Source organism: Mobula hypostoma, assembly GCF_963921235.1.
Source record: "Mobula hypostoma chromosome 8 unlocalized genomic scaffold, sMobHyp1.1 SUPER_8_unloc_8, whole genome shotgun sequence".
Lineage (NCBI taxonomy): Eukaryota > Metazoa > Chordata > Chondrichthyes > Myliobatiformes > Myliobatidae > Mobula > Mobula hypostoma.
The window spans coordinates 136,235-162,570 of NW_026948131.1; the positions used below are offsets into that span (position 1 = coordinate 136,235).

The 26,336-nt window shown below is 53.7% G+C and overlaps 1 protein-coding gene across 2 annotated transcripts in view; it reads left to right on the top strand.

The window, feature by feature from the left end:
• The window catches only part of vsig10l (V-set and immunoglobulin domain containing 10 like), a 42,536-nt gene extending 16,584 nt beyond the window's left edge, over nt 1-25,952 (top strand). Inside the window, exons 4-12 of one of the 2 annotated variants that reach the window (XM_063039054.1) lie at nt 8,258-8,542; nt 15,180-15,425; nt 16,003-16,275; nt 16,619-16,918; nt 20,719-20,817; nt 21,218-21,267; nt 22,009-22,128; nt 23,327-23,455; nt 25,372-25,952. In XM_063039054.1, coding sequence (XP_062895124.1) covers nt 8,258-8,542; nt 15,180-15,425; nt 16,003-16,275; nt 16,619-16,918; nt 20,719-20,817; nt 21,218-21,267; nt 22,009-22,128; nt 23,327-23,455; nt 25,372-25,449 — 1,580 coding nt within the window. In that variant the 3' untranslated portion in view covers nt 25,450-25,952. Of the gene's footprint in view, nt 1-8,257; nt 8,543-15,179; nt 15,426-16,002; nt 16,276-16,618; nt 16,919-20,718; nt 20,818-21,217; nt 21,268-22,008; nt 22,129-23,326; nt 23,456-25,371 lie in introns of those variants that run through there. The other variant, XR_010016735.1, reaches the window with a different exon arrangement.
• Nucleotides 25,953-26,336: the final 384 nt, after the last annotated feature.

Genomic DNA, 26,336 nt, shown 5'->3' on the forward strand with positions numbered 1-26,336 from the left:
CACCCCACCTCCTCCCTCCACCCTCCCACACTCACCCCATCTCCTCCACCCACACCCCACACTCACCCCGTCTCCTCCCCCAACTGCCTCACCCTCACCCAATCTCCTCTCCCCCACCCCCCGCACCCTCAACCCATCTCCTCTCCCCACCCCCACCCTCACCACATCTGCTCTCCTCACCCTCACCCCATCTGCTCTCCCCAAACTCACCCCATCTCCTCTCACCACCCTCACCCCATCTCCTCCCTCACCCCATCTCCTCCCCCCAACCTCGCCCCATCTCCTCTCCCCACCCCCGCACCCTCACCCCATTTCCGCTTCCCACCCCCACCCTCACCCCACCCCCGCACCCTCACCCCATTTCCTCTTCCCACCCCCACCCTCACCCCATCTCCTCTCCCCACCCCCATCTCCTCCCCCCACCCTCCCACCCTCACCCCATCTCCTCCCCCCAACCCCCACCCTCACCCCACCTCCTCTCCCCACCCCCATCTCCTCCCCCCACCCTCCCACCCTCACCCCATCTCCTTCCCCAACCTCCACCCTCACCCCATCCCCTCTCCCCACCCCCCACCCTCAGCCCATCTCCTCCCCCCACCCTGCACCCTCACCCCATCTCCTCCCCCCACCCTCACTCCATCTCCTCTCCCCACCCTTGCACCTTCACCCCATCTCCTCTCCCCACTCTCTACCTCACCCCATCTCCTCCACCCACACCCCACACTCACCCCGTCTCCTCCCCCACCTGCCTCACCCTCACCCCATCTCCTCCCCCACCCCCCACCCTCACCCCATCTCCTCCCCCACCCTCACCCCATCTCCTCATCCCACCCCCACCCTCACCCCATCTCCTCTCCCCTTCCCCGCACCCTCACCCCATTTCCTCATCCCACCCCCACCCTCACCCCATCTCCTCTCACCACCCTCACCCCATCTCCTCTCCCCACCCCCTACCACACCCCATCTCCTCTCCCCACCCCCACCACACCCCACCTCCTCCCTCCACCCTCCCACACTCACCCCATCTCCTCCACCCACACCCCACACTCACCCCGTCTCCTCCCCCAACTGCCTCACCCTCACCCCATCTCCTCCCCCACCCCCACCTTCATCCCCTCCTCTCCCCACCCCACCCTCACCCAATCTCCTCTCCCCCACCCCCCGCACCCTCAACCCATCTCCTCTCCCCACCCCCACCCTCACCCCATCTGCTCTCCTCACCCTCACCCCATCTGCTCTCCCCAAACTCACCCCATCTCCTCCCTCACCCCATCTCCTCCCCCCAACCTCGCCCCATCTCCTCTCCCCACCCCCGCACCCTCACCCCATTTCCTCTTCCCACCCCCACCCTCACCCCACCTCCTCTCCCCACCCCCGCACCCTCACCCCATTTCCTCTTCCCACCCCCACCCTCACCCCATCTCCTCCCCCACCCTCCCACCCTCACCCCTTCTCCTCCCCCCAACCCCCACCCTCACCCCACCTCCTCTCCCCACCCCCATCTCCTCCCCCCACCCTCCCACCCTCACCCCATCTCCTCCCACCCTCACCCCATCTCCTCCCTCACCCCATCTGCTCTCCCCAAACTCACCCCATCTCCTCTCCCCACCCCCATCTCCTCCCCCCACCCTCCCACCCTCACCCCATCTCCTCCCCCCACCCTCCCACCCTCACCCCATCTCCTCCCCCCAACCCCCACCCTCACCCCATCTGCTCTCCCCACCCTCACCCCATCTCCTCTCACCTCCCTCACCCCATCTCCTCCCCCCAACCTCGCCCCATCTCCTCCCTCACCCCATCTCCTCCCCCCAACCTCGCCCCATCTCCTCTCCCCACCCCCGCACCCTCACCCCATTTCCTCTTCCCACCCCCACCCTCACCCCATCTCCTCCCCCCACCCTCCCACCCTCACCCCATCTCCTCCCCCCAACCCCCACCCTCACCCCATCTCCTCTCACCACCCTCACCCCATCTCCTCCCTCACCCCATCTCCTCCCCCCAACCTCGCCCCATCTCCTCCCCCCACCCCCGCACCCTCACCCCATTTCCTCTTCCCACCCTCACATCTCCTCCCTCACCCCATCTTCTCTCCCCACACTCACCCCATCTCCTCTCACCACCCTCACCCCATCTCCTCCCCCCAACCTCACCCCATCTCCTCTCCCCACCCCCGCACCCTCACCCCATTTCCTCATCCCACCCCCACCCTCACCCCATTTCCTCTCCCCTTCCCCGCACCCTCACCCCATTTCCTCATCCCACCCCCACCCTCACCCCATCTCCTCTCACCACCCTCACCCCATCTCCTCTCCCCACCCCCTACCACACCCCATCTCCTCTCCCCACCCCCACCACACCCCACCTCCTCCCTCCACCCTCCCACACTCACCCCATCTCCTCCACCCACACCCCACACTCACCCCGTCTCCTCCCCCAACTGCCTCACCCTCACCCCATCTCCTCCCCCACCCCCCACCCTCACCCCATCTCCTCAACCCACCCCCCACACTCACCCCACCTCCTCCCCCACCCCCCACCCTCATCCCATCTCCTCCCCCACCCCCACCTTCACCCCCTCCTCTCCCCACACCCACCCTCACCCAATCTCCTCTCCCCCACCCCCCGCACCCTCAACCCATCTCCTCTCCCCACCCCCACCCTCACCCCATCTGCTCTCCTCACCCTCACCCCATCTGCTCTCCCCAAACTCACCCCATCTCCTCTCACCACCCTCACCCCATCTCCTCCCCCCAACCTCGCACCATCTCCTCTCCCCACCCCCGCACTCTCACCCCATTTCCTCATCCCACCCCCACCCTCACCCCACCTCCTCTCCCCACCCCCGCACCCTCACCCCATTTCCTCTTCCCACCCCCATCTCCTCCCCCCACCCTCCCACCCTCACCCCATCTCCTCCCTCACCCCATCTGCTCTCCCCAAACTCACCCCATCTCCTCTCCCCACCCCCGCACCCTCACCCCATTTCCTCTTCCCACCCCCACCCTCACCCCACCTCCTCTCCCCACCCCCATCTCCTCCCCCCACCCTCCCACCCTCACCCCATCTCCTCCCACCCTCACCCCATCTGCTCTCCCCACCCTCACCCCATCTCCTCTCACCACCCTCACCCCATCTCCTCCCTCACCCCATCTTCTCCCCCCAACCTCGCCCCATCTCCTCTCCCCACCCCCGCACCCTCACCCCATTTCCTCTTCCCACCCCCACCCTCACCCCATCTCCTCTCCCCACCCCCATCTCCTCCCCCCACCCTCCCACCCTCACCCCATCTCCTCCCCCCACCCCCCACCCTCACCCCATCTCCTCTCCCCACCCCCACCCTTACCCCATCTCCTCCCCCAACCTCCACCCTCACCCCATCCCTTCTCCCCACCCCCCACTTCCCACCCCTGCACCCTCACCCCATCTCCTCCCCACACCCTCACTCCATCTCCTCTCCCCACCCTTGCACCTTCACCCCATCTCCTCTCCCCACTCTCTACCTCACCCCATCTCCTCCCCCCACCCTCCCAACCTCACCCCATCTCCTCCCCCCACCCTCCCACCCTCACCCCATCTCCTCCCCCCAACCCCCACCCTCACCCCATCTCCTCCCCCCACCCCCACCCTCACCCCATCTCCTCTCCCCACCCCCCACCCTCAGCCCATCTCCTCTCCCCACCCCCCACCCTCAGCCCATCTCCTCCCCTACCCTGCACCCTCACCCCATCCCCTCTCCCCACCCCCCACCCTCAGCCCATCTCCTCCCCCCACCCTGCACCCTCACCCCATCTGCTCCCCCCACCCTCACTCCATCTCCTCTCCCCACCCTTGCACCTTCACCCCATCTCCTCTCCCCACTCTCTACCTCACCCCATCTCCTCCACCCACACCCCACACTCACCCCGTCTCCTCCCCACCCCCCACCCTCACCCCATCTCCTCTCCCCACCCCCTACCACACCCCATCTCCTCCCTCCACCCTCCCACACTCACCCCATCTCCTCCACCCACCCCCCACACTCACCCCATCTCCTCCACCCACACCCCCACACTCACCCCGACTCCTCCCCCACCCCCCACCCTCACCCCATCTCCTCTCCCCACCCCCTACCACACCCCATCTCCTCCCTCTACCCTCCCACACTCACCCCATCTTCTCCCCAACTGCCTCACCCTCACCCTATCTCCTCCACCAGCCCCCCCACCCTCACCCCTCCACTCACCCCCCACCCTCACCCCATCTCCTCAACCCACCCCCCCACCCTCACCCCATCTCCTCTCCCCACCCTCACCCCATCAGCTCTCCCCACCCTCACCCCATCTCCTCTCACCACCCTCACCCCATCTCTTCCCCCACCACCCGCCCTCACCCCATCTCCTCCCCCCACCCTCACTCCATCTCCTCCCCCACCCTCAACCCATCTCCTCTTCCCACCCCCGCACCCTCACCCCATTTCCTCTTCCCACCCCCACCCTCAACCCATCTCCTCCCTCCACCCTCACCCCACCCCCACCCTCACCCCATCTCCTCCCCCACCCTCCCACACTCACTCCATCTCCTCCCCCCACCCTCCCACACTCACCCCACCTCCTCCCCCCACCCTCAACCCATCTCCTCTCCCCACCCCCACTCTCACCCCATTTCCTCTTCCCACCCCCACCCCATCTCCTCTCCACTCTCTACCTCACCCCATCTCCTCTTCCCACCCCCACCCCATCCTCCCCCAACCCCCACCCTCACCCCATCTCCTCTTCCCACCCCCACCCTCACCCCATCTCCTCTCCCCACCCCCCACCCCCTGCACCCTCACCCCATCTCCTCTCCCCACCCTTGCACCTTCACCCCATCTCCTCTCCCCACCCTCTGAACCCTCACTCCATCTCCTCCCCCCACCCCACCTCCTCCCCCCACCCCACCCCATCTCCTCTCCCCACCCTCTGAACCCTCACTCCATCTCCTCCCCCCACTCCACCTCCTCCCTCCACCCCACCCCCTCCCCCCACCCCACCCCATCTCCTCTCCCCACCCCCACCCTCACCCCATCTCCTCTCCCCACCCTCACCCCATCAGCTCTCCCCACCCTCACCGCATCTCCTCTCACCACCCTCACCCCATCTCTTCCCCCACCACCCACCCTCACCCCATCTCCTCCCCCCACCCTCACTCCATCTCCTCCCCCTCCCTCAACCCATCTCCTCTTCCCACCCCCGCACCCTCACCCCATTTCCTCTTCCCACCCCCACCCTCAACCCATCTCCTCCCTCCACCCTCACCCCACCCCCACCCTCACCCCATCTCCTCCCCCACCCTCCCACACTCACCCCATCTCCTCCCCCCGCCCTCCCACACTCACCCCACCTCCTCCCCCCACCCTCAACCCATCTCCTCTCCCCACCCCCACTCTCACCCCATTTCCTCTTCCCACCCCCACCCCATCTCCTCTCCACTCTCTACCTCACCCCATCTCCACCCATCCCCCACACTCACCCCATCTCCACCCATCCCCCCACACTCACCCCATCTCCTCCCCCCACACTCACCCCATCTCCTCCACCCACTGTCTGCACCCTCACCCCATGTCCTCCCCCCACCCTCACTCCATCTCCTCTCCCCACCCTCACTCCATCTCCTCTCCCCACCCTTGCACCTTCACCCCATCTCCTCACCCCACCCTCTGAACCTTCACTCCATCTCCTCCCCCCACCCCACCCCATCTCCTCTCCACTCTCTACCTCACCCCATCTCCTCCCCCCACACTCACCCCATCTCCTCCACCCACTGTCTGCACCCTCACCCCATCTTCTCCCCCCACCCTCGCACCCTCACCCCATCTCCTCTCCCCACCACCCCACCCCCTCCCCCCACCCCACCCCATCTCCTCTCCACTCTCTACCTCACCCCATCTCCACCCATCCCCCACACTCACCCCATCTCCTCCCCCCACACTCACCCCATCTCCTCCACCCACTGTCTGCACCCTCACCCCATCTCCTCCCCCCACCCTCACTCCATCTCCTCTCCCCACCCTCACTCCATCTCCTCTCCCCACCCTTGCACCTTCACCCCATCTCCTCTCCCCACCCTCTGAACCCTCACTCCATCTCCTCCCCCCACCCCACCCCCTCCCCCACCCCACCCCCTCCCCCCACCCCACCCCATCTCCTCTCCACTCTCTACCTCACCCCATCTCCACCCATCCCCCCACACTCACCCCATCTCCTCCCCGCACACTCACCCCATCTCCTCCACCCACTGTCTGCACCCTCACCCCATCTTCTCCCCCCACCCTCGCACCCTCACCCCATCTCCTCTCCCCACTCCCTACCTCACCCCATCTCCTCCACCCACCCTCCCACACTCACCCTGTCTCCTCCACCCACCCCCCACCCTCACCCCATCTACTCCCTCACCCTCTGCACCACCATCCCATCTCCTCCCCCACCCCCCTACCCTCACCCCATCTCCTCACCCCACCGTCGCACCCTGAACCCATCTCCTCTCCTCTCCCCACCCTCTGCACCCTCACCCCATCTCCTCTCCGCATCCTCTGCTCTCCCTTCTTCCCCCCACTCTCTCCAACACATTCTTTCTTTCCCCTATCCCTGAAAGAGTGTTGTACTGTACTGTGGGAGAGTGGAGTCATGGAATACGACAGCACACAGATTCTAGTCTCACACCACCTCCGTGCTTGCATTTACCCTGTCTCTACCTCTCGCGTGTGTGTGTGTGTATCTCTATCTCTCTCTCTCTCTCTCTCTCTCTCTCTCTCTCGCTCCTTCACTCCTTCGCTCCAGGGAATACTGTCCTAACCTATTCAATTGTTCCTCAGGTCCCTGCAGCAAGCTTGTAAATTTTCTCAGCACTCTTTCAATCTTATTTATATCTTTCCTGTAGGTAGATGACCAGAATTGCACACAGTACTCCATAGTAGGCCTCACCAGCATCTTGTACAATTTCAACATAACATCCCATCTCCAGTACTCAGTACATTGATTTATGAATGACTGTGCCAAAAGCTTTCTTTACAACTCTATCTACCTGTGATACCGCTTTCACATCGCTTTGTTCTACCACACTCCTCAGCATCCTACCATTCACTGTATAAGTCCTACCCTGGTTAGTCCTGTCAAAGTGCAATACCTCACACATTCTGTATTCAATTCCATCTGCCATTTCAACCCATTTTTCCAGCAGGTCCAGATCCCGCTGCAAGCTTTGATAGTGTTCCCCACTGCCCACTGTACCCCAAGTCTTGCTGTCTGCTTTAAATTTTCTGATCCAGTTAACCACATTATTATCCAGATCAGTGATATAGATGACAAACAACAGAGCCCCAGCACCAATCCCTGCAGCACACCGCTTGTTACAGGTCTCCAGTCAGAGGGGCAAACATCTACCACCACTCCCTAGCTTCTCCCACAAAGACAACGTCTGACGTCTGATCCCGTTCAATACCTTATCCTGAACACCCAGTGACTGAACCATCTGCATCAAACTCTCATGTGGGACCTTGGCAAATTTCTTGCTAAAATCCATGAGAAGGAACGCTGTGAGAGATAGTTGGGAGTGGGGTGAGGAGGGAGCTCTGTGGGAGGGGGTGAGGAGGGAACGCTGTGGGAGGGGGTGAGGAGGGAACGCTGTGGGAGGGGGTGAGGAGGGAACGCTGTGGGAGGGGATGGTGAGGAGGAAACACTGTGGGAGGGACGGTGAGGAGGGATCACTATGGGAGGGACGGTGAGGAGGGAACGCTGTGGGAGGGGGCCGTGAAGAGGGAATGCTGTGGGAGGGGATGGTGAGGAGGAAACACTGTGGGAGGGATGGTGAGGAGGGATCACTATGGGAGGGACAGTGAGGAGGGAACACTGTGGGAGGGGCGGTGAAGAGCGAATGCTGTGGGAGGGGGTGAGGAGGGAATGCTGTGGGAGGGGGTGGTGAAGAGGGAACGCTGTGGGAGGGGGTGAGGAGGGAACGCTGTGGGGGGGTGGTGAAGAGGGAACGCTGTGGGAGGGGGTGAGGAGGGAACGCTGTGGGAGGGGGTGGTGAAGAGGGAACGCTGTGGGAGGGGGTGAGGAGGGAACGCTGTGGGAGGGGGTGAGGAGGGAACCTGTGGGGGGGGGCAATGAAGAGGGAACGCTGTGGGAGGAGGTGAGGAGGGAGCTCTGTTGGATTGGTTGTGATATGTCGTCACTCACCTACGACTCTAGTAACACAATAAACATCACCAACTCCCCCCCCCCCACACTTTCTCCCACTACAGATGGACCTGACATCCCGGTAATCAACATCACGTCCACAGAGGGGCCCAACCCCTCCCAGTTTGTGCTGGTCAACGCCACGGTAACGCTGACTTGCGCCACCAGTTCGATGCCCCCTGCCCTCTACTACTGGAATGTGGGTGACATCACAGACCCCGGCGTCCCGACCGAGCCCGTCCTGGTCCTGCCCCGCATCCAGAGGGAGCAGGCAGGCCGGTACACTTGCATCGTAGTGAACAGCAAGATCCAAAACAGCACGAGGACATCAGTCACCCTGAACGTGTATGGTGAGTGTCCTCCACCCTCCTGCCAGTCTCCGTGACCCCTGTGCCCTCCTGCCAGTCTCTGTGACCCCCTGCAACTCTCCGTCAAACCCTGCGCCCCTCCTGCCAGTCTCCGTGAGTGTCCTCTGCCCTCCTGCCAGTTTCTGTGACCCCCTGCCATCCTGCCAGTTTCCGTGACCCCTGTGCCCTCATGCCAGTCTCAGTTACCCCTACCAGCCTCCTCAATCTCCCCACTCTTTCAGACCCAACCTCTTCACCAACCCCTTCCCTTCCGAACGCCTGTCGTTCCGCAATTGACAGCTGTTCCTGAGCTCTGGAACTCCCTCCGTCCCTACGTCTCCGTGCATGTCACTCCCCACCCCAACCTTCTCCCCTGCCCTTGATCTATTCAGCTGCCCTGTGAGTGAGATGCAGCAGGGAGATGAGCAGTACAGATCTACACACACAAAAATCAGCAGTACCTATAGGCTGGAATAGACAGTCGACGTTTTATACGGAGTCCCTTCATCAAGAGTGGAAGTGAAGGTGGCAGAAGCTTGAAAAAATGGATGGGAGGAAGGGAAGTAGGACAAGCTGGAGGTGAGAGGTGAGACCAGGTGTGGGGGAAGGTGCTTGGATTGTCACGTACCCTGTGACGGGAATATAGAACCAGCGGAGAGTCCAACTTTGGAGTCCAGTATTGCTATTAACTAATAATATTTATTAGTAACTACGCAATACAGTAATATAAATGTAGATAAGTCAAACAAGTTAACAATGATTATATATATAAGTAGGTATATCAGTAAGTGTGGAAATATATGTATGAAAAACCAAGCTTCTTTAAATCTAGGGGTAAAAAGATACAGTCTTACGATGATGAGTAGAGTTCAGTTCAGTTCGTGGTATTGAGCTGAGTAGTGATGGGGACAGAGAGAGAGAGGGAGAGATTTGAGTCTTCAGGTGAGCTGACACCGTCGATCTTCTCGTTGTCCTTTGAAATCCTTTAAAAGTCACCGACTGTGACTTCAACAAAGGGGACCGGTTTTCTGTGGTGGAGCTATCACCCAGGAGAGGGTGGACACAGGGACAACTCCCCACCAGTCAACCCCTTTCCTTTTCACTGCAAGAGCGACTGATTGATCCGCCTGATCGATCCTCCAAAACCCACTTTTTCTATGGGCACAACAATGCTCATTCAGTGTCCAAAACATGTGTCTGAAGTCTATCATCTGATCTTCTATTTTATCTTCCTGTACTGAGCACCAACTGTCACTCAAATAACTCCTTCTTCCTTTGTCTTTGTAAGAAATGTACAAGCATGCCATGTCCTGGGGAAGTATCAACACGCTGCCGAAAAAATCATAACATCAAGTGTCCATCACATAACCGCCCTCGTTTACCATAGCAACTTACGAGCTGCTCGGTGCCATCTCTCTCTCTCCAACTCAGCAGAAATCCAAAAGTTACTTCCAGTGCCTTAAAGTGACAGTCCAACAGTTAGTCTTTGTCTCTCTCTCTCTCTTTTCAAAACAAGATATCAGTTAATAAGGGTAAATGAGCACAGTTCATAGGGGTAATCCAGGATCCCGTCACACCCCCTTTCTTCAGAAAAAAAATTTGACGAAAACGAATTTTTTTTCCTAAATGTAAATTACAGAGTTTGAAACAATACAGGTAAAATCATCAGACGACAGAGCCAAAATGTGTACAATTTCCAACTTAATATTTGGATAACTAATCAGCTATAATATTGTCAGTATCTTTCACGTCTGATTGTCAGATCAAATTCTTGCAATATCAGACTCCAATTTAACAACATTCTATTCTTATCCTTCATTTTAGTTAAAAACACCAATAGATTATGATCCGTATAAATCACAAGTGGTATCTGGACAACAGAAAGATTTCGAGGTCTCTTTTTTTAACATAGGCCTCAAAATGTTGTAAGGCCAAAATAAGTGCTAGTAATTCCTTTTCAACAGTTGAATAAATTTTCTGGTGTACATTAAATTTCTTTGAGAAATAAGCTACTGGATGTTCAATGTCATTCACTCCTTCCTGTAACAGTACTGCCCCAGCAGTTTCATCACTAGCGTCTGTTGCTATAGAAAATGACTTTGAAAAAATCAGGTGCTTTGAGCACAGGACGATAACACAGGATGGTTTACAGACGTTCAAATGCCTCCTGGCAAAGCTCATTCCATTCAAATCTTTCACTCTTCCCTAGGAGTTTTGTTAGGGGGAGAGTGATGTCAGCAAAGTTCTTATATAACTTACAGTAATACCTAACCATTCCTTAAAACTTTCTTAAAGCTTCCTTGCTGGTTAGAACAGGAACTTCAGCAATAGTTTGAACCTTGGTCTGTACATAGGCCAGATATCTAACTGTGGCATGGCCAAACTCACTTTTAGCAAGGTTCACAGTAAGAGTGGCCTTGGAAAGTTTGTCAACCCGTTTTTCTACAGCTGCAATCTGCTCTTCCCACATGTCATTCCAGACCACTAAATCATTGATATAAACCCCTGTGCTTTCTAACCCTCCAATCACAGAATTGACCATTCTTTGAAATGTCCCTGGAGCATTTTTCATCCCGAAGTGTAAAACATTGTACTCATACAGTCTAGACGGTGTCACAAATGCCCTCTCTTTAATCTAAATCTAAATCTCTTTAGCCCTCTCTGTTAAAGGAACACCCCAGTATCCTTTTAACAAGTCAATCTCAATACAGTCATTCACTCTCTTTCCTTGTTCTTTCTTGTTTCTAATTTCTTCGACCATTTTACTTTTCTCAAAGTTCACTCTGTGAAGATGCTGTTTCATGGGCTGGGCTGAGTTTATAATGACGTGATGCACTGCACCTGGGCACCGCTTCAAAATGACAATTACTCCTTTCACTTGTTTTTGCAGTTTAGGGTCCAACTGATGGACCTTATCAGTAATATTTTCCAAAACAATGGAATTCTGACATCTTAGTGAGACTAGATTCAGTGGGTAAACATGTTTTTCCACTCCATTATCAGATTCCACGACTCCATTTTGTTCCATAACAATTCTCCCAGCTGCAATTCTAGCAAACAAGTGTTTTATTTTGATTCGACCGTTTTGTAAACTTTCCTTTGCAAGGACACAAATCCTATTAAATCCCTTCCAGGGTCCTAAAACATAATTAAGCACACTGACACATGTTTCTAAATCAGACCATAGTTCTCTGAGTAGGGTCAAAGGTTCTTTTGGCCTGTAACTGAATACGGGTTCCAACAAACTACCCTCCAGTACCTTCTGCATCAAATCTCCAACAATAATTAAGAGGAGGGGAATCCCCTCATCCCAATTTATCCCATTTCTCACACCATAGGCTTTAATCTTGGTCTTAATAGTTGAGTTGAACCGTTCCAAGGCTCCCATGGACTCTGTGTGATATGCAGATGACACCATGTGCCTAGCTTCCAATTCTCTAACTATCCCCTGGAATGTTCTCAAAGTGAAGTTACTGCCCTGGTCAAACTGAATTTCTTTGGGCAGACCTACCAGTGCGTAAAACTTACTGAATGCTGTTACCACAGTCTTGGCCTCGGTGTTTTCAAAAGACACTGCTTCAGGGGACCTAGATACAGCACACATAATTATTAACACATGCTGATAACCAGCTGCAGTCTTTTGCAATGGGCCTACACAATCCACTACGACCCTAGGAAAAAGTTCACTAAAAGCAGATACTGGTTTAAGTAGTGTTACTTAAATAACCTGATTAGATTTCCCCTCAACTTGACAGGTGTGGCCAGTCCTGTAAAAATTCACAACATCCTTCCTTAAACTAGGCCAGTAAAATTCCTTCATAATCCTATTCACTGTCTTTCTCACTCCATGAGGTCCACCCAAAGGCATACTGTAAGCCATATTTAAAATTTCAGCCCTGTAAACTTTCAGAACCACCACGTGACTTGCAGGTACTGTGGCTGGTCTCCACCTCTTCATCAACACCCCATCTTTAAGGTAATGTCCCACTGACTCTCTCTGAACCTCTTCTCCTGTGAGAGCTATCTCCCTAAAGCCACCATTCCAGAATCTCACTTCAGTTCCTCCATAAATTCCTTCCTCAGTAAGGACAAACCTCTCCTTTCCTCCTTGCTCCCCTCTGCCTTACTACCTTCTAAGTCCTGCGGAAATCTGGAAGGTAGAAAAGTCTGTGTCACATCATCATAATTTAACCCTCTGGTTTTGCTATCATAGGTCTCAACAGCAGCTTTGCTCATCAGTTGAACAGCTATACCAACCTTATCTTGGAGAGGTGTCAACATGCCTCCATTGTTTACTAAACTTAGCACCCTCATCAGGCTTATTAGAACCATATTATGGAAGAGACCAAACAATCCCTTTATCAACTTTCTCCAACTTTCTCTAAGACTTATCTCCATAACTTTACACTGAATAACATGATGATGACCTTGTAGGTGTCCACATGTCCAAACAGAATTCAGCAGAGTAGCACATCCTTTCTCAGCAGGCCTTTGTCCTGCAAGCAGGGTCAAAGGTTGTGCAACCAATCCAACCTTTTCCAGCACTTTACCCAAAAGTCCAAGAACAGCATTTTCCCCATTATTTTCAGGAACACTTACCTCACCAATTTTCACCTCACCACTAACTTTTAAAACACTGTCTAATACAAGTGACTGAGAATCCTCACGTTCCACTGGTACCAAGGTTAACCCCTTATTCACTGAACCAAGATCATCTGACGCAAAAAACTGCGTTCCTTTTCAACCAAGTCAGACACTTCAGACTTTAACTGAGCTTCAACACAAGGTTCAGAATCCTGTGAATTCACAGGTACGTCAGCAACCTGAACACAGGCAATCGGGACAGCTGCCTCTTCTGGGCTTTCATCACTTGTCCCAGTTTCAAATTCAAGGTCACCCCGAACCTCCCAGCTATTCTCTGGCAAACTCTCATCTGGAGTAAACTCAACTCTGTGGGTTAAAACCTCCTCGTCTGCTTCCTTATCAGACCCCTGCAGGGTAGTGGCATCCTCTGTATCTTACATCATCAGGAACACACCTTTTAAATTCATCAATCAAAACAAGCCCCTCTGAGCTGCAAAAATCATCAGGGTCTGACACTAAACCTCTTTGCTGCAACCTCTCCCTTTTCAACTGTCTCTGTCTTTCTGCCTCTCTAGCCTCTCTCTTGAGCTGCCGTAATTTCAATTCATGCTGTCTTTGCTCTTCCTTTAATTTTTCCAACTGAAGCTGAACCTCATTCTTCATAGGTTTACCTTCCACGAACAGCTCTAACGCCTCCTCATCAAACGTTCCCTTATCCATATAATGCTGGGCTATTACCGTCTGTATCTGAGCTTTCACCATGTTAGTGGTCACCTTTAGTTGTAACGTTTGAGCAATTCCCAACAGCACATTCCTCGTAGCATCATCCAACGCTTCCAGGGTTGGTTCCAACAGAAACTCCTCAACACTAACATCCATTTCTGCTGTATTTCCACACAACCAAATCAAAAGGGATTTTCCCCTAATCAATTCAAACAAGCCTCCCAACCAATTTGTTCATATCACGGACGTAGGCCCCAATTTTGTCATGTACCCCGTTACGGGAATAAAGAACCAGCAGAAATAGAAAACACTTTGGAGTCCAGTATTGCTATTAACTAATAATATTTATTAGTAACTACACAATACAATGATATAAATGTAGATAAATCAAACAGTTTAGTAATGATTATATATATATATATGTAAGTATATCAGTAAGTGTGGAAATATATGTATGAAAAACCAAGCTTCTTTAAATCTAGGGGTAAAAAGATACAGTCTTACGATGATGAGTAAAGATTCAGTTCAGTTCGTGGTATTGAGTTGAGTAGTGATGGAGAGAGAGCGAGGGAGAGATTTGAGTCTTCAGGTGAGCTGGCGCCGTTGATCTTCTCGTTGTCCTTCGAAATCCTTTAAAAGTCACCCACTGTGACTTCAACTGTGACTGGTTTTCTGTGGTGGAGCTATCATTCAGGCAAGGGTGGACACAGGGACAACTCCCCACTAGTCAACCCCTTTCCTTTTCACTGCAAGAGCGACTGATTGATCCGCCTGACTGATCCTCCAAAACCCGCTTTTTCTATGGGCACAACAATGCTCATTCAGTGTCCAAAACGTGTCTGAGGTCTATCATTTGACCTTCTATTTTATCTTCCCGTACTGAGCACCAACTGTCACTCAAATAACTCCTCCTTCCTTTGTCTTTGTAAGAAATGTACAAGCATGCCATGTCCTGGGGAGGTATCAACACACTGCTGAAAAAATCATAACACCAAGTGTCCATCACATAACCGCCCTCGTTTACCATAGCAACTTACGAGCTGCTCGGTGCCATCTCTCTCTCTCCAACTCAGCAGAAATCCAAAAGTTACTTCCAGTGCCTTAAAGTGACAGTCCAACAGTTATTCTTTGTCTCTCTCTCTCTTTTCAAAACAAGATATCAGTTAATAGGGGTAAACGAACACAGTTCATAGGGGTAATCCAGGATCCCGTCACAGGATGAAGTGAGAAGGTGAGAGGTGAGACCAGGTGTGGGGGAAGAAGTTTGAGGGGCTGAGGGGCCTCTCCACCCAGTGGGTGTTCATCGCATTAACATTCCTGTCCCTGTCTACAGAGTTGCCTCTCAGGAATCTGAGCTGTTCCATGGAGGCGTTGGGGAATGGCGAGGGGCTCTCTCTCTCCTGCTGGTGGCCCGGGGGCTTCCCTCGGGCCCAACTGCTCTTGGAGGGGCTGCCGCAGGGTGTCTCAGCGGAGGAAAAGCTCCATATCAACGTAAGCACCACAGCCCCGCTGGACCAGACCAACCTGACCTGTGTGGGGTCACACCCAGCAGGCACCAGGACCTGCATCATCAGACCAGGTCAGTGGTTTCTTCCCCACCCGCACGATGAGCGCTGAGGAGGGGGCGCTGTCGGAGGGGAGTGAGGAGGGGCCGCTGTCGGAGGGGAGTGTGGAGGGGGCGCTGACGGAGGGTAGTGTGGTGGGGGGTACGGAGGGGCCGCTGTTGGAGGGAGTGCTGTGGGGGATGGTGAGGAGAGTTGTACTGTTTCTCTCTCTCCCTTCATCCCTCCTCCTCTCTCTCCTATCCTCCCTCCTCCTCTCTCTCCTATCCTCCCTCCTCCTCTCTTTCCCTTTCTCCCTCCATTTCCCCTCTGCCCCTCCCCTTCCTCTCTGCCCTAATCTCCTCCTCCCCTCCCCCCACTGTAGACCTCCCAACAGTTCGGGGAGGGTTGCTGTGAGGCCATACTGGACCAGGTATCAGGAAGCCAACCTCGTCATATAGATGGAGATTAACTGGTGAGAGTATTTAATGATCACAACTAATGAAGTTACAGGTGAGAGATTGTGGTTGGTGAAACCAGATCAGGTGACGAAGCTTTCTTCCTAACCTGCTCTGCTCTGAGAGGTATTCGCTCTGCTGCACACCCCCTGTCTAGTATCCCCCCGGCTGGTCCTTGTCCGACTGGTGTCGACAGACGTCCGTGGGTTTGCTGTGGTGACGATGACCTGTCAGGTTGTTGCCAACCCTCCTGCCACTGTCCGCTGGTACCGGGAGTTGTCTGAGCTTGGAAGCGAGGCCATTGTCAACCCCGAACCAGGAACTTCAGAAGTTTGGATACGGGACTTCCTGCTGGCGAATCACACCGGGAATTACAGTTGCCGTGCTGCGAATCCGCTGGGAGTCGGAGAGCAGGGCCTAGAGCTGACAGGTGGGAGCTTCCGGGGGAGTGGGACTGACCCCTCCTGTGGGGGTGGGAAGGAGGGAGGGGAAATGAACGAGGGATGTGAACGGGCGGGGGGAATTGAGCAGGGGAAAGGGAGGGTGAGGGGAAAGACGGGGGCGAGGGAGGGGAAGGGGAAGGGAAAGGAGAGAAGCAGATGGTTGGGGATTGGAGGGCAGGTGAGGGGTGTGGGAAGAGGAGGAAGGGGGAAGGGAGACACATTGTGACAGTGGTATGGAAGGAAGGCGGGGGAGGGTGTGATGTCGGTGGGATGATTCTCTCTGTCCACCCTGTACCCATGTGCTATAACACCCTCCCTTTTCTCCGGTAGCCCCGCTCCTCTCCGACGTCGCGGTGGTGCGGCTGAATGGCTCGGCGGTGCGGTTTTCCTGGGCATTGCGGCGCTCCGACGTGGTCACCTCATTCCGGCTGCAGTCCCGGGGCGGCGACGGCGACCGCGCTTCCAGGGCCGAGTTCTGGAAAACCATGTCTGTGATCGGCATGTCCGAGCGGCAGGCGATTCTCTCCGGCCTGCAGGCGGACAGGGGCTACACCTTCAGGGTGCTGCCCATGGTCGGCCTGCAGGAGGGGGCTGCATCCCAGCCCCGCTCCGTGAATCCCACCCAATCCCGTGAGTATCCCAGCCCCTGCTCTTACTCCGCTCCGGGTTTTCTGACCCATATTTGTTGCTCCTTCGATTGATCCGCTCCGCGTTTTGCGAAGCGCTGGTAGAAGTAGAAAGAGCTACACATTTTGTGTCTGTGGCTTGGATTTCCAGTATCTGCGGATTTTGTCATGTTGGAAATGTAGAAAGAGACCCTTTATTCCCTCGTCTCTGCTCTCCCATTCACCAGCAACGCGTCCGCTCTCCCCCCTCGGCCACATGTCCTCGCAGCTCTGAGCGTTCCCACAAATTATGGACTCACTCCCAAGGACCCTTCTTTCCATGTTCTCGATATTAATTGCTTGTTTACTTTGTGCATTTACAGTTTGTTGTCTTTTGTACTAGGCTATTAGTCCATCTCGTTGTGTGTGGTCTGTCGTTGATTGTATTGTGTTTTTTTGTATCTACTGTGAATGCGGACACGAAAATTAATCTCGGGTGTATATGATTACATATATGTACTCTCATAACAATTTTATTTTGTCCGGTGGAAATTGGGATACACGGAGATCTCCGGGGGGGGGGGTAGAATTCTTGTGATTCCCCTGGCCTTCCTCCCTGCCTCCATCCTGAATGGCCTACTCCTCACTTGGTTCCAGACTATTCCCTGCATCCCCTATACCCACTCCGCACAACCATCTGTTAAGGGTTCTGTGTCTCAGCGAGACCCCGTCTCATTCTCCCAAACTCCACAGACTGCCAGTCCCATCCGCTTAAAGTTCGAAGTACATTTATTATCAAAGTGTGTGTGTGTGTATGTATATATATATATATATATATAATATATATATTATACATACATACATACACACACGTACATATATATATTATAAAGCCTTGAGATTTGTACCTTACAGCAACCATGGAACAAAGAAACTCATGAGCAAAGAACACATCAAACACCCAGTGGGCAGAAAACAAATCGTGCAAATAGTCAAAAGAAAGCAAATAACATTCAAAACTAAAGTTCACAAAAGTGAGTTCAGAGCCACAAAGCTGTCATCTCTGCAGCCGGTACGGGAGCCTGTGAGCCCACTTCAGCACGGAGACGAGAAAACCCCGCCAGGCGGCGAGTGGCCTATCCCTCACTCTCACCCTGACACCTTGATCTTTTCGATCTGGCTCAGCGCTGAAACCAGCTCCTTCCTGCCTCCTGGCCCCGCCACCCCGGTCTGGCTCATACACGCTGCACCACAACCTTCCTGCGCCTTCGAGACTTGGGTTCACGGCACAAAACTGCCAGGCCGTACCGGTGTTCTGAAAGGGAAGTTACAGGCTGCTGATTGCTGATATTATTGTCCAGAAACGGTGTGATGAATAGAATCGTTAGTGAATTTTTTCGTGCATCGCTCTGTCTCAGCAGCCCCATTTTAAAGCGGAAGCAATCTCGTCACGGGACAAAAGCCTCTCCCCCATTCATTCAATCCCAAAATCTAACAAATATTCACCGTATTTTAAAATCTCATACATCACTTATGTCAGCGCCTCCACCAGTTCTCATCTCTCTGATACCGTCTAACCCCCTACACCCAATTACAGCACGGAAACAGGCCATCTCGGCCCTTCTAGTCTATGCCGAACTCTTACTCTCACCTAGTCCCACCGACCTGCACTCAGCCCATAACCCTCCATTCCTTTCCTGTCCATATAGCTATCCAATTTAACTTTAAACGACAACATCGAACCTACTTCTGCTGGAAACTCATTCCACACAGCTACCACTCTCTGAGTAAAGAAGTTCCCCCTCATGTTACCCCTAAACTTTTGCCCTTTAACTCTCAACTCATGTCCTCTTGTTTGAATCTCCCCCACTCTCAATGGAAAAAGCCTATCCACGTCAACTCTATCTATCCCCCTTATAATTTTAAATACCTCTATCAAGTCCCCCCTCAGCCTTCCACACTCCAAAGAATAAAAATTCAACTTGTTCAATCTTTCTCTGTAACATAGGTGATGAAACCCAGGTAACATTCTAGTAAATCTCCTCTGTGCTCTCTCTATTTTGTTGACATCTTTCCTATAATTCGGTGACCAAAACTGTACACAATACTCCAAACTTGGCCTCACCAATGCCTTGTACAATTTCAACATTACTCAATGCTCTGATTTATAAAGGCCAGCATACCAAAAGTTTTCTTCACCACCCTATCCACATGAGATTCCACCTTCAGGGAACTATGCACCATTATTCCTAGATCCCTCTGTTCTCCTGCATTTCTCAATGCCCTACCATTTACCATGTATGTCCTATTTTGATTATTCCTACCAAAATGTAGCACCTCACATTTTTCAGCATTAAACTCCATCTGCCATCTTTCAGCCCACTCTTCTAACTGGCCTAAATCTCTCTGCAAGCTTTGAAAACCTACTTCATTATCAACAACGCCACCTATCTTAGTATCAGCTGCATACTTACTAATCCAATTTACCACCCCATCGTCCAGATCATTAATACATATGACAAACAACATTGGACCCAGTACATATCCCCGAGGCACACCGCTACACACCGTCCTCCAATCTGACACACAGTTATCCACAACTACTCTCTGGCATCTCCCATCCAGCCACTGCTGAATCCATTTTACTACTTCAATATTAATGCCTAACGATTGAACCTTCCTAACTAACCTTCCGTGTGGAACCTTGTCAAAAGCCTTACTGAAGTCCATATAGACAACATCCACCGCTTTACCCTCGTCAACTTTCCTAGTAACCTCATCAAAAAATTCAATAAGATTTGTCAAACATGACCTTCCACGCACAAATCCATGTTGACTGTTCCTAATCAGACACTGTCTATCTAGATAATTATATATACTATCTCCAAGAATACTTTCCATCAATTTACTCACCACTGACATCAAAATTACAGGCTGATAATTGCTAGGTTTACTCTTAGAACCCTTTTTAAACAATGGAACCACGAGCAATACGCCAATCCTCCGGCACCATCCTCGTTTCTAATGACTTTTGAAATATTTCTGTTAGAACCCCTGCTATTTCCACACTAACTTCCCTCAGGGTCCTAGGGAATATCTTGTCCGGACCCGGAGACTTATCCACTTTTATATTCCTTAAAAGCGCCTGTACTTCCTCTTCTTTAATCGTCATAGTTTCCATAACTTCCCTCTCTGTTTCCCTTACCTTACACAATTCAATATCCTTCTCCTTAGTGAATACCGAAAAAAAAAAAAATTGTTCAAAATCTCCCCCATCTCTTTTGGTTCCACACATAGCTGTCCACTCTGATTCTCTAAGGGACCCCTCCCCACGTTTGTGACTACCTCCAGCCCCTACACTGCCTCCATCTCTATAAACCCCCTTTAACCCCTCCACCCCTCCCCATCTCTGTGACTACCTCCAGCCCCTACACTGCCTCCATCTCTCTGACACTGTCTAACCCCTATACCCCTACCCCTGTCTGTGACTACCTCCAGCCCCTACACTGCCTCCATCTCTATAAACCCCCTCTGACCCCTCCACCCCTCCCCGTCTCTGTGACCTCCTGGTCTGTCCTTTATGGAGGGGGTGTATAACCTGCATTCAGACTCACTGATTCGTTTGATTCCCTCTGCCGTCTCACCCTTCCCCTTTCCACTCCATATCCTCTTCCCACTTTCTTTCCCTCTCTTGCATCTGACCCTCCTTCCACCCTACCTCTCTCCCCTCCATTTCTCCTTTCCTTCTCCCTATTCTCATCCTCTGTTCCTCCCCCCTTTCCTCCATCTCTCCTGCCCCTATTCCATTCTGTCTTGTCTTTACAGAGCCGTTAAGCGCAGGGGCCATCATTGGCATTGTGCTGGGGTGTGTGGGCGGTGTGCTCCTCTTCGCTCTCATCATCGTCTACATCAAATGGACGAGGGGTGAGTGTCCGAGTGTGGGGCAGCAGCATCGCTGCATGGGACCCACCACTCGCTCAGAAGGGGCAGGAAGGGAAAGAACTCTGGAGCTTGGAGTCCCGGGCAGCAATGAAGGGGAGGGGTCACAGAGACGGGGAAGGGTGCGGGGGTCAATGAGACGGGGAGGAGCGCAGGGGGGTCAATGAGACGGGGAGGAGCGCAGGGGGGTCACGGAGACAGAGAGGGGCGTGGGGGCCTGTCAATGAGACGGGGAGGGGCGCGGGGTGGGTCACTGAGACGAGGAAGGGTAAGTGTGGGGAGTGAAGTAAGGTAATGGTAAGGAGGAGTGGGGAGGAACAAGCGGTTCTGCTGATACTGGGAGCTGTGCCCATACTAGGAAGTGACCCCTGCTGTCTCCCTACAGGCCACAAGAAGAAAACTCAGACGTCTAAGCCCCAGGGGGTGAATAGAGCGGTGAGTCCAGGTGGTTGAATGACCCTGGCAGAGGGACCCTGGTTACCCACAGTATAGCGGGCAAGGGTGTTGGTTAGTAACTGTCACCCATCTCTGGAACTGTTCCCACACTGTCTCCCCCACTCCCCCACTCCCCCTACCCCTCCCCCTTCCCCAGCCCTGAGGTAGGAGATTTGCGGGAGAGGTGGTGTGGGTGAAAGTCATGGGAGGGAACGCTGTGGGAGGGGGTCAGGAGGGAGCACTGTGGGAGGGGGCGAGATGGAACGCTGTGGGAGGGGGCGAGGAGTGAACGCTGTGGGAGGGGGTCAGGAGGGAGCACTGTGGGAGGGGGCGAGATGGAACGCTGTGGGAGGGGGCGAGGAGTGAATGCTGTGGGAGGGGATGGTGATGAAGGAACACTGTGGGAGGGGACAGTGAGGAGGGAACGCTGTGGGAGGGGCTGAGGAGGGAACGCTGTGGGAGGGGACAGTGAGGAGGGAACACTGTGGGAGGGGGTGAGGAGGGAATGCTGTGGGAGGGGCTGAGGAGGGAATGCTGTGGGAGGGGGTGACGAGGGAGTGAGGACGGAACGCTGTTGGAGGGGCTGAGGAGGGAACGCTGTGGGAGGGTGTGAGGACGGAATGCTGTGGGAGGGGGCGAGGGGGAGTGCTGTGAGATGGGATGGTGAGGAGGGGGCACTGTAGATGTTATTAAGAGTAAGGGTCCCCTGTGATTTCACCATCTCTCTTCCTTCCACACCAGGGCATTCAAGCAAACACAGTGGTGACAAGAAGGACCCATGAGACGCAGCCTGCCAACCAGTATCAACCAGGTCAACTGACGTACAACTCCGCACACAGTAACTCCCACGGAGGGACCCAGGTATACCACCGCACTCTCCACCTGTGGGCGCTGAGCTCAATAAATTAAATGGGCCTATCTTTATAATTCAGTCCCACTCACTCCCACTGTCTACACTCCCAATGGGATCCACTCCTTCCCATTCACTCCCACCGTCCACACTCCCAATGAGACCCACTCCTTCCCATTCACTCCCACCGTCCACACTCCCAATGGGACCCACCCCTTCCCATTCACTCCCACCGTCCACACTCCCAATGGACCCCATCACTTCATATGCACTCCCACCATCCACACTTCCAATGGGACCCACCCCTTCCCATTCACTCTCACCGTCCACACTCCCAATGGGACCCACCCCTTCCCATTCACTCCCACCGTCCACACTCCCAATGGGACCCACCCCTTCCCATTCACTCCCACCGTCCACACTCCCAATGGGACCCACCCCTTCCCATTCACTCCCACCGTCCACACTCCCAATGGACCCCATCACTTCATATGCACTCCCACCATCCACACTTCCAATGGGACCCACCCCTTCCCATTCACTCTCACCGTCCACACTCCCAATGGGACCCACCCCTTCCCATTCACTCCCACCGTCCACACTCCCAATGGGACCCACCCCTTCCCATTCACTCCCACCGTCCACACTCCCAATGGACCCCATCACTTCATATTCACTCCCACCATGCACACTTCCAATGGGACCCACCCCTTCCCATTCACTCTCACCGTCCACTCTCCCAATGGACCCCATCACTTCATATGCACTCCCACCGTCCACACTTCCAATGGGACCCACCCCTTCCCATTCACTCCCACCATCCACACTCCCAATGGACCCCACCCCTTCCCATTCACTCCCACCGTCCACACTCCCAATGGGACCCACCCCTTCCCATTCACTCCCACCGTCCACACTCCCAATGGACCCCATCACTTCATATGCACTCCCACCATGCACACTTCCAATGGGACCCACCCCTTCCCATTCACTCTCACCGTCCACTCTCCCAATGGACCCCATCACTTCATATGCACTCCCACCGTCCACACTTCCAATGGGACCCACCCCTTCCCATTCACTCCCACCATCCACACTCCCAATGGGATCCCATCCTTTCCCATTTGCTCCCACTGTCTACACTCCCAAAGATAGCCCATCGCTTCCCATTCAATCCCACACTAACCTACAGCTTTAATCCGTACACAGAGCACAGAGGACTGGGATTGGCAGAGTATGGTGTATTCAGTGTCTCAGAACGTGACCCCTGCTGCCAGTGGAAGATACCCTCAACAGGATATTACTCCTCGGACCATCCTCCCATCAGATGTCAAGCTCGTATGTTCCCGAGTCTGGAGGGATTGTCCAGCTGAGTGTTTGCGGTTGAATGTAGTTCCTGGTCTCCATGGGGTGGGCTAACGTAACCATCCAGTAGTGTGGGGTCCCATTGGGAGTGTGGACAGTGGGAGTGAATGGGAAGGAGTCGGATCCTATTGGAAGTGTAGACAGTGGGAGTGAATGGAAAGGAGTGGGATCCCATTGGGAGTGTGGACGGTGGGAGTGAATGGGAAGGGGTGAGGTCCCATTGGGATTGTGGATGGTGGGAGTGAATGGAAAGGAGTGGGATCTATTGGGAGTATGGACAGTGGGAGTGAATGGGAAATAGTGGTGTCCATTTGAAATGTGGAGGTAGGGAGTGAGTGGGAAGGGGTGGATCCCATTGGCAGTGTGAACAGTGGGAGTGAATGGGAAGGAGTGGGTTCATTGGGAGTGTGGATGGTGGGAGTGAATAAGAAGGAGTGGGACCTATTGGGAGTATGGACAGTGGGAGTGAATGGGAAATGGTGGTGTCCGTTGGGAGTATGTACAGTGGGAGTGAATGGGAAATGGTGGTGTCCATTGGGAGTATGGACAGTGGGACTGAATGGGAAATGGTGATGTCCATTGAGTCAGCAAACTCATTCGTAAGGCCAGTGATGTTGTGGGGATGGAACTGGACTCTCTCACGGTGGTGTCTGAAAAGAGGATGCTGTCTAAGTTGCTTGTCATCTTGGTCAATGTCTCCCATCCACTACATAATGTACTGGGTGGGCACAGGAGTACATTCAGCCAGAGACTCATTCCACCGAGATGCAGCACAGAGCGTCATAGGAAGTCATTCCTGCCTGTGGCCATCAAACTTTACAACTCCTCCCTTGGAGGGTCAGACATCTTGAGCCAATAGGCTGGTCCTGGACTTATTTCATAACTTACTGGCATAATTTACATATTACTATTTAACTATTTATGGTTCTATTACTATTTATTATTTATGAAGCAACTGTAAGGAAAACCAATTTCCCTCAGAATTAATAAAGTATGACTATGTCGACACTCCCAATAGGACCCCACCCCTTCCCATTCACCCCCACTGTCCATACTCCCAATAGGACCCCACCCCTTCCCATTCACCCCCACTGTCCATACTCCCAATGGGACCCCACCCCTTCCCATTCAGTCCCACCATCCACACTCCCAGTGGACCCACTTCTTCCCACTCACTCCCAACCTCCACTTCTCCCCCAGCAGAGCAGGGCGGATGGTGTTGAACGCACTGGAAAAGTCAAAAAATCATGACCCTCACAGTGCTTGCTGGCTTGTCCAGGTGGGCGTAGACACGGTTCAGCAGGAAGACGATGGCATCTTCAACTCCTAGTCGGGGCTGGTAGGCAAACTGGAGGGGATCTAAGTGTGGCCTGACCATAGGCCGGAGCAGCTCCAGAACAAGTCTCTCCAGAGTCTTCATGATGTGGGAGGTCAATGCCACCGGTCTGTAGTCATTGAGGCCGCTGGGGCGTGGCGTCTTCAGCACAGGGACGAGGCAGGACGTCTTCCACAGCACAGGAACCCTCCGGAGCCTCAGGCTCAGGTTGAATACATGGCGAAGTACTCCACATAGCTGAGGGGCACAGGCTTTGAGCACCCTGGTACTGACACCATCTGGTCCTGCAGCCTTGCTTGGGTTGAGACGTTTCAGCTGTCTTCTCACCTGTAGAGCTGTGAAGCCCACCGTGGTGGTTTCGTGTGGGGAAGGGGTATAGTCATGACAGTGGGGGTGAATGGGAAGGGGTGGGGTCCCATTGGGTGTGTGGATAGTGGGAGTGATTGGAAAGGGGTGAGGTCCCATTTTGAGTGAATGGGAAGTGGTAGGGTGTTCTCTGTCCCGGCTGTCAGTGAATTCTGATCCAATGCAACCTCTTGCTCCTCTCTTCAAGGTCAACACCAATAACCACCAAACTTCGGACAGGCCCTCAAAGCTCACCCTCCAGAGGAGAAAGGCCACCATGGTTTGAAAAGCTTTCCTCATCCCCTCTTCCCACCTGCCAACTCTTCTCGCCTCACCACCAATGCCAGAAGGATCATGGTGACTTTGGTGCCTTCATCTTCTGCAAGTCTCAATGGAAATCGTGGCATTCCCTAGGAGCTGCTGGTCGGGGAGACCTCAGGGCCAATTTCAGTGTTTGTAGTCTCCCCTTTAAGTGGAACAGCTGCTTTTAAATTCTCCAAAAGGGCAGGAGTGCGGCTGCTGTCAGCAGGTCGTTGCCTCAGGATGGCTCTCGAGGTGGTAGGTGGTTAGGGTCGCTGGTTCGATTCCCACCAAGGCAACTCAGGGATTTAAATAATTTAATAAATCTTGTCGAATTAAATGTAAAAATAGTAGAAATTATGTAGTGTACTCCAGAACATGGGACAAAGACTTTAAATCTGGTTTGTAATCACTGACATATGCTGTGAAATTTCTTGTTTTTTGGTAGCCAGGCATAAGAAATTATTATAATTTACAGTAAGAAAAATAAAAAATAAACTGCAAAAAGAGAGCAAGTTAGTGAGGAGTGTTCAGAAACTCCAAGCTGGGATCGGCGGAGGGTGGGGTGTGTCCTTTCGGCGGTGTTGATCCCTGCTGTCCTTGTCCTTCAGGGTGGAGCAAGAGGAGAGGGCTGTCAGAGAGCCCACACAAGTAACCACAGTACATTATCTAGACAGTGAACACTGCAGCCACTGTGTGTCGGTGGTGCAGGGAGGGGCTGTTTATGGGTGCCAATCGAGCAGGCTGCTTTGTCTTGAATGGTGTCAACATAGAAACATAGAAAATAGGTGCAGGAGTAGGCCATTCGGCCCTTCGAGCCTGCACCGCCATTCAGTATGATCATGGCTGATCATCCAACTCAGAACCCTGCAC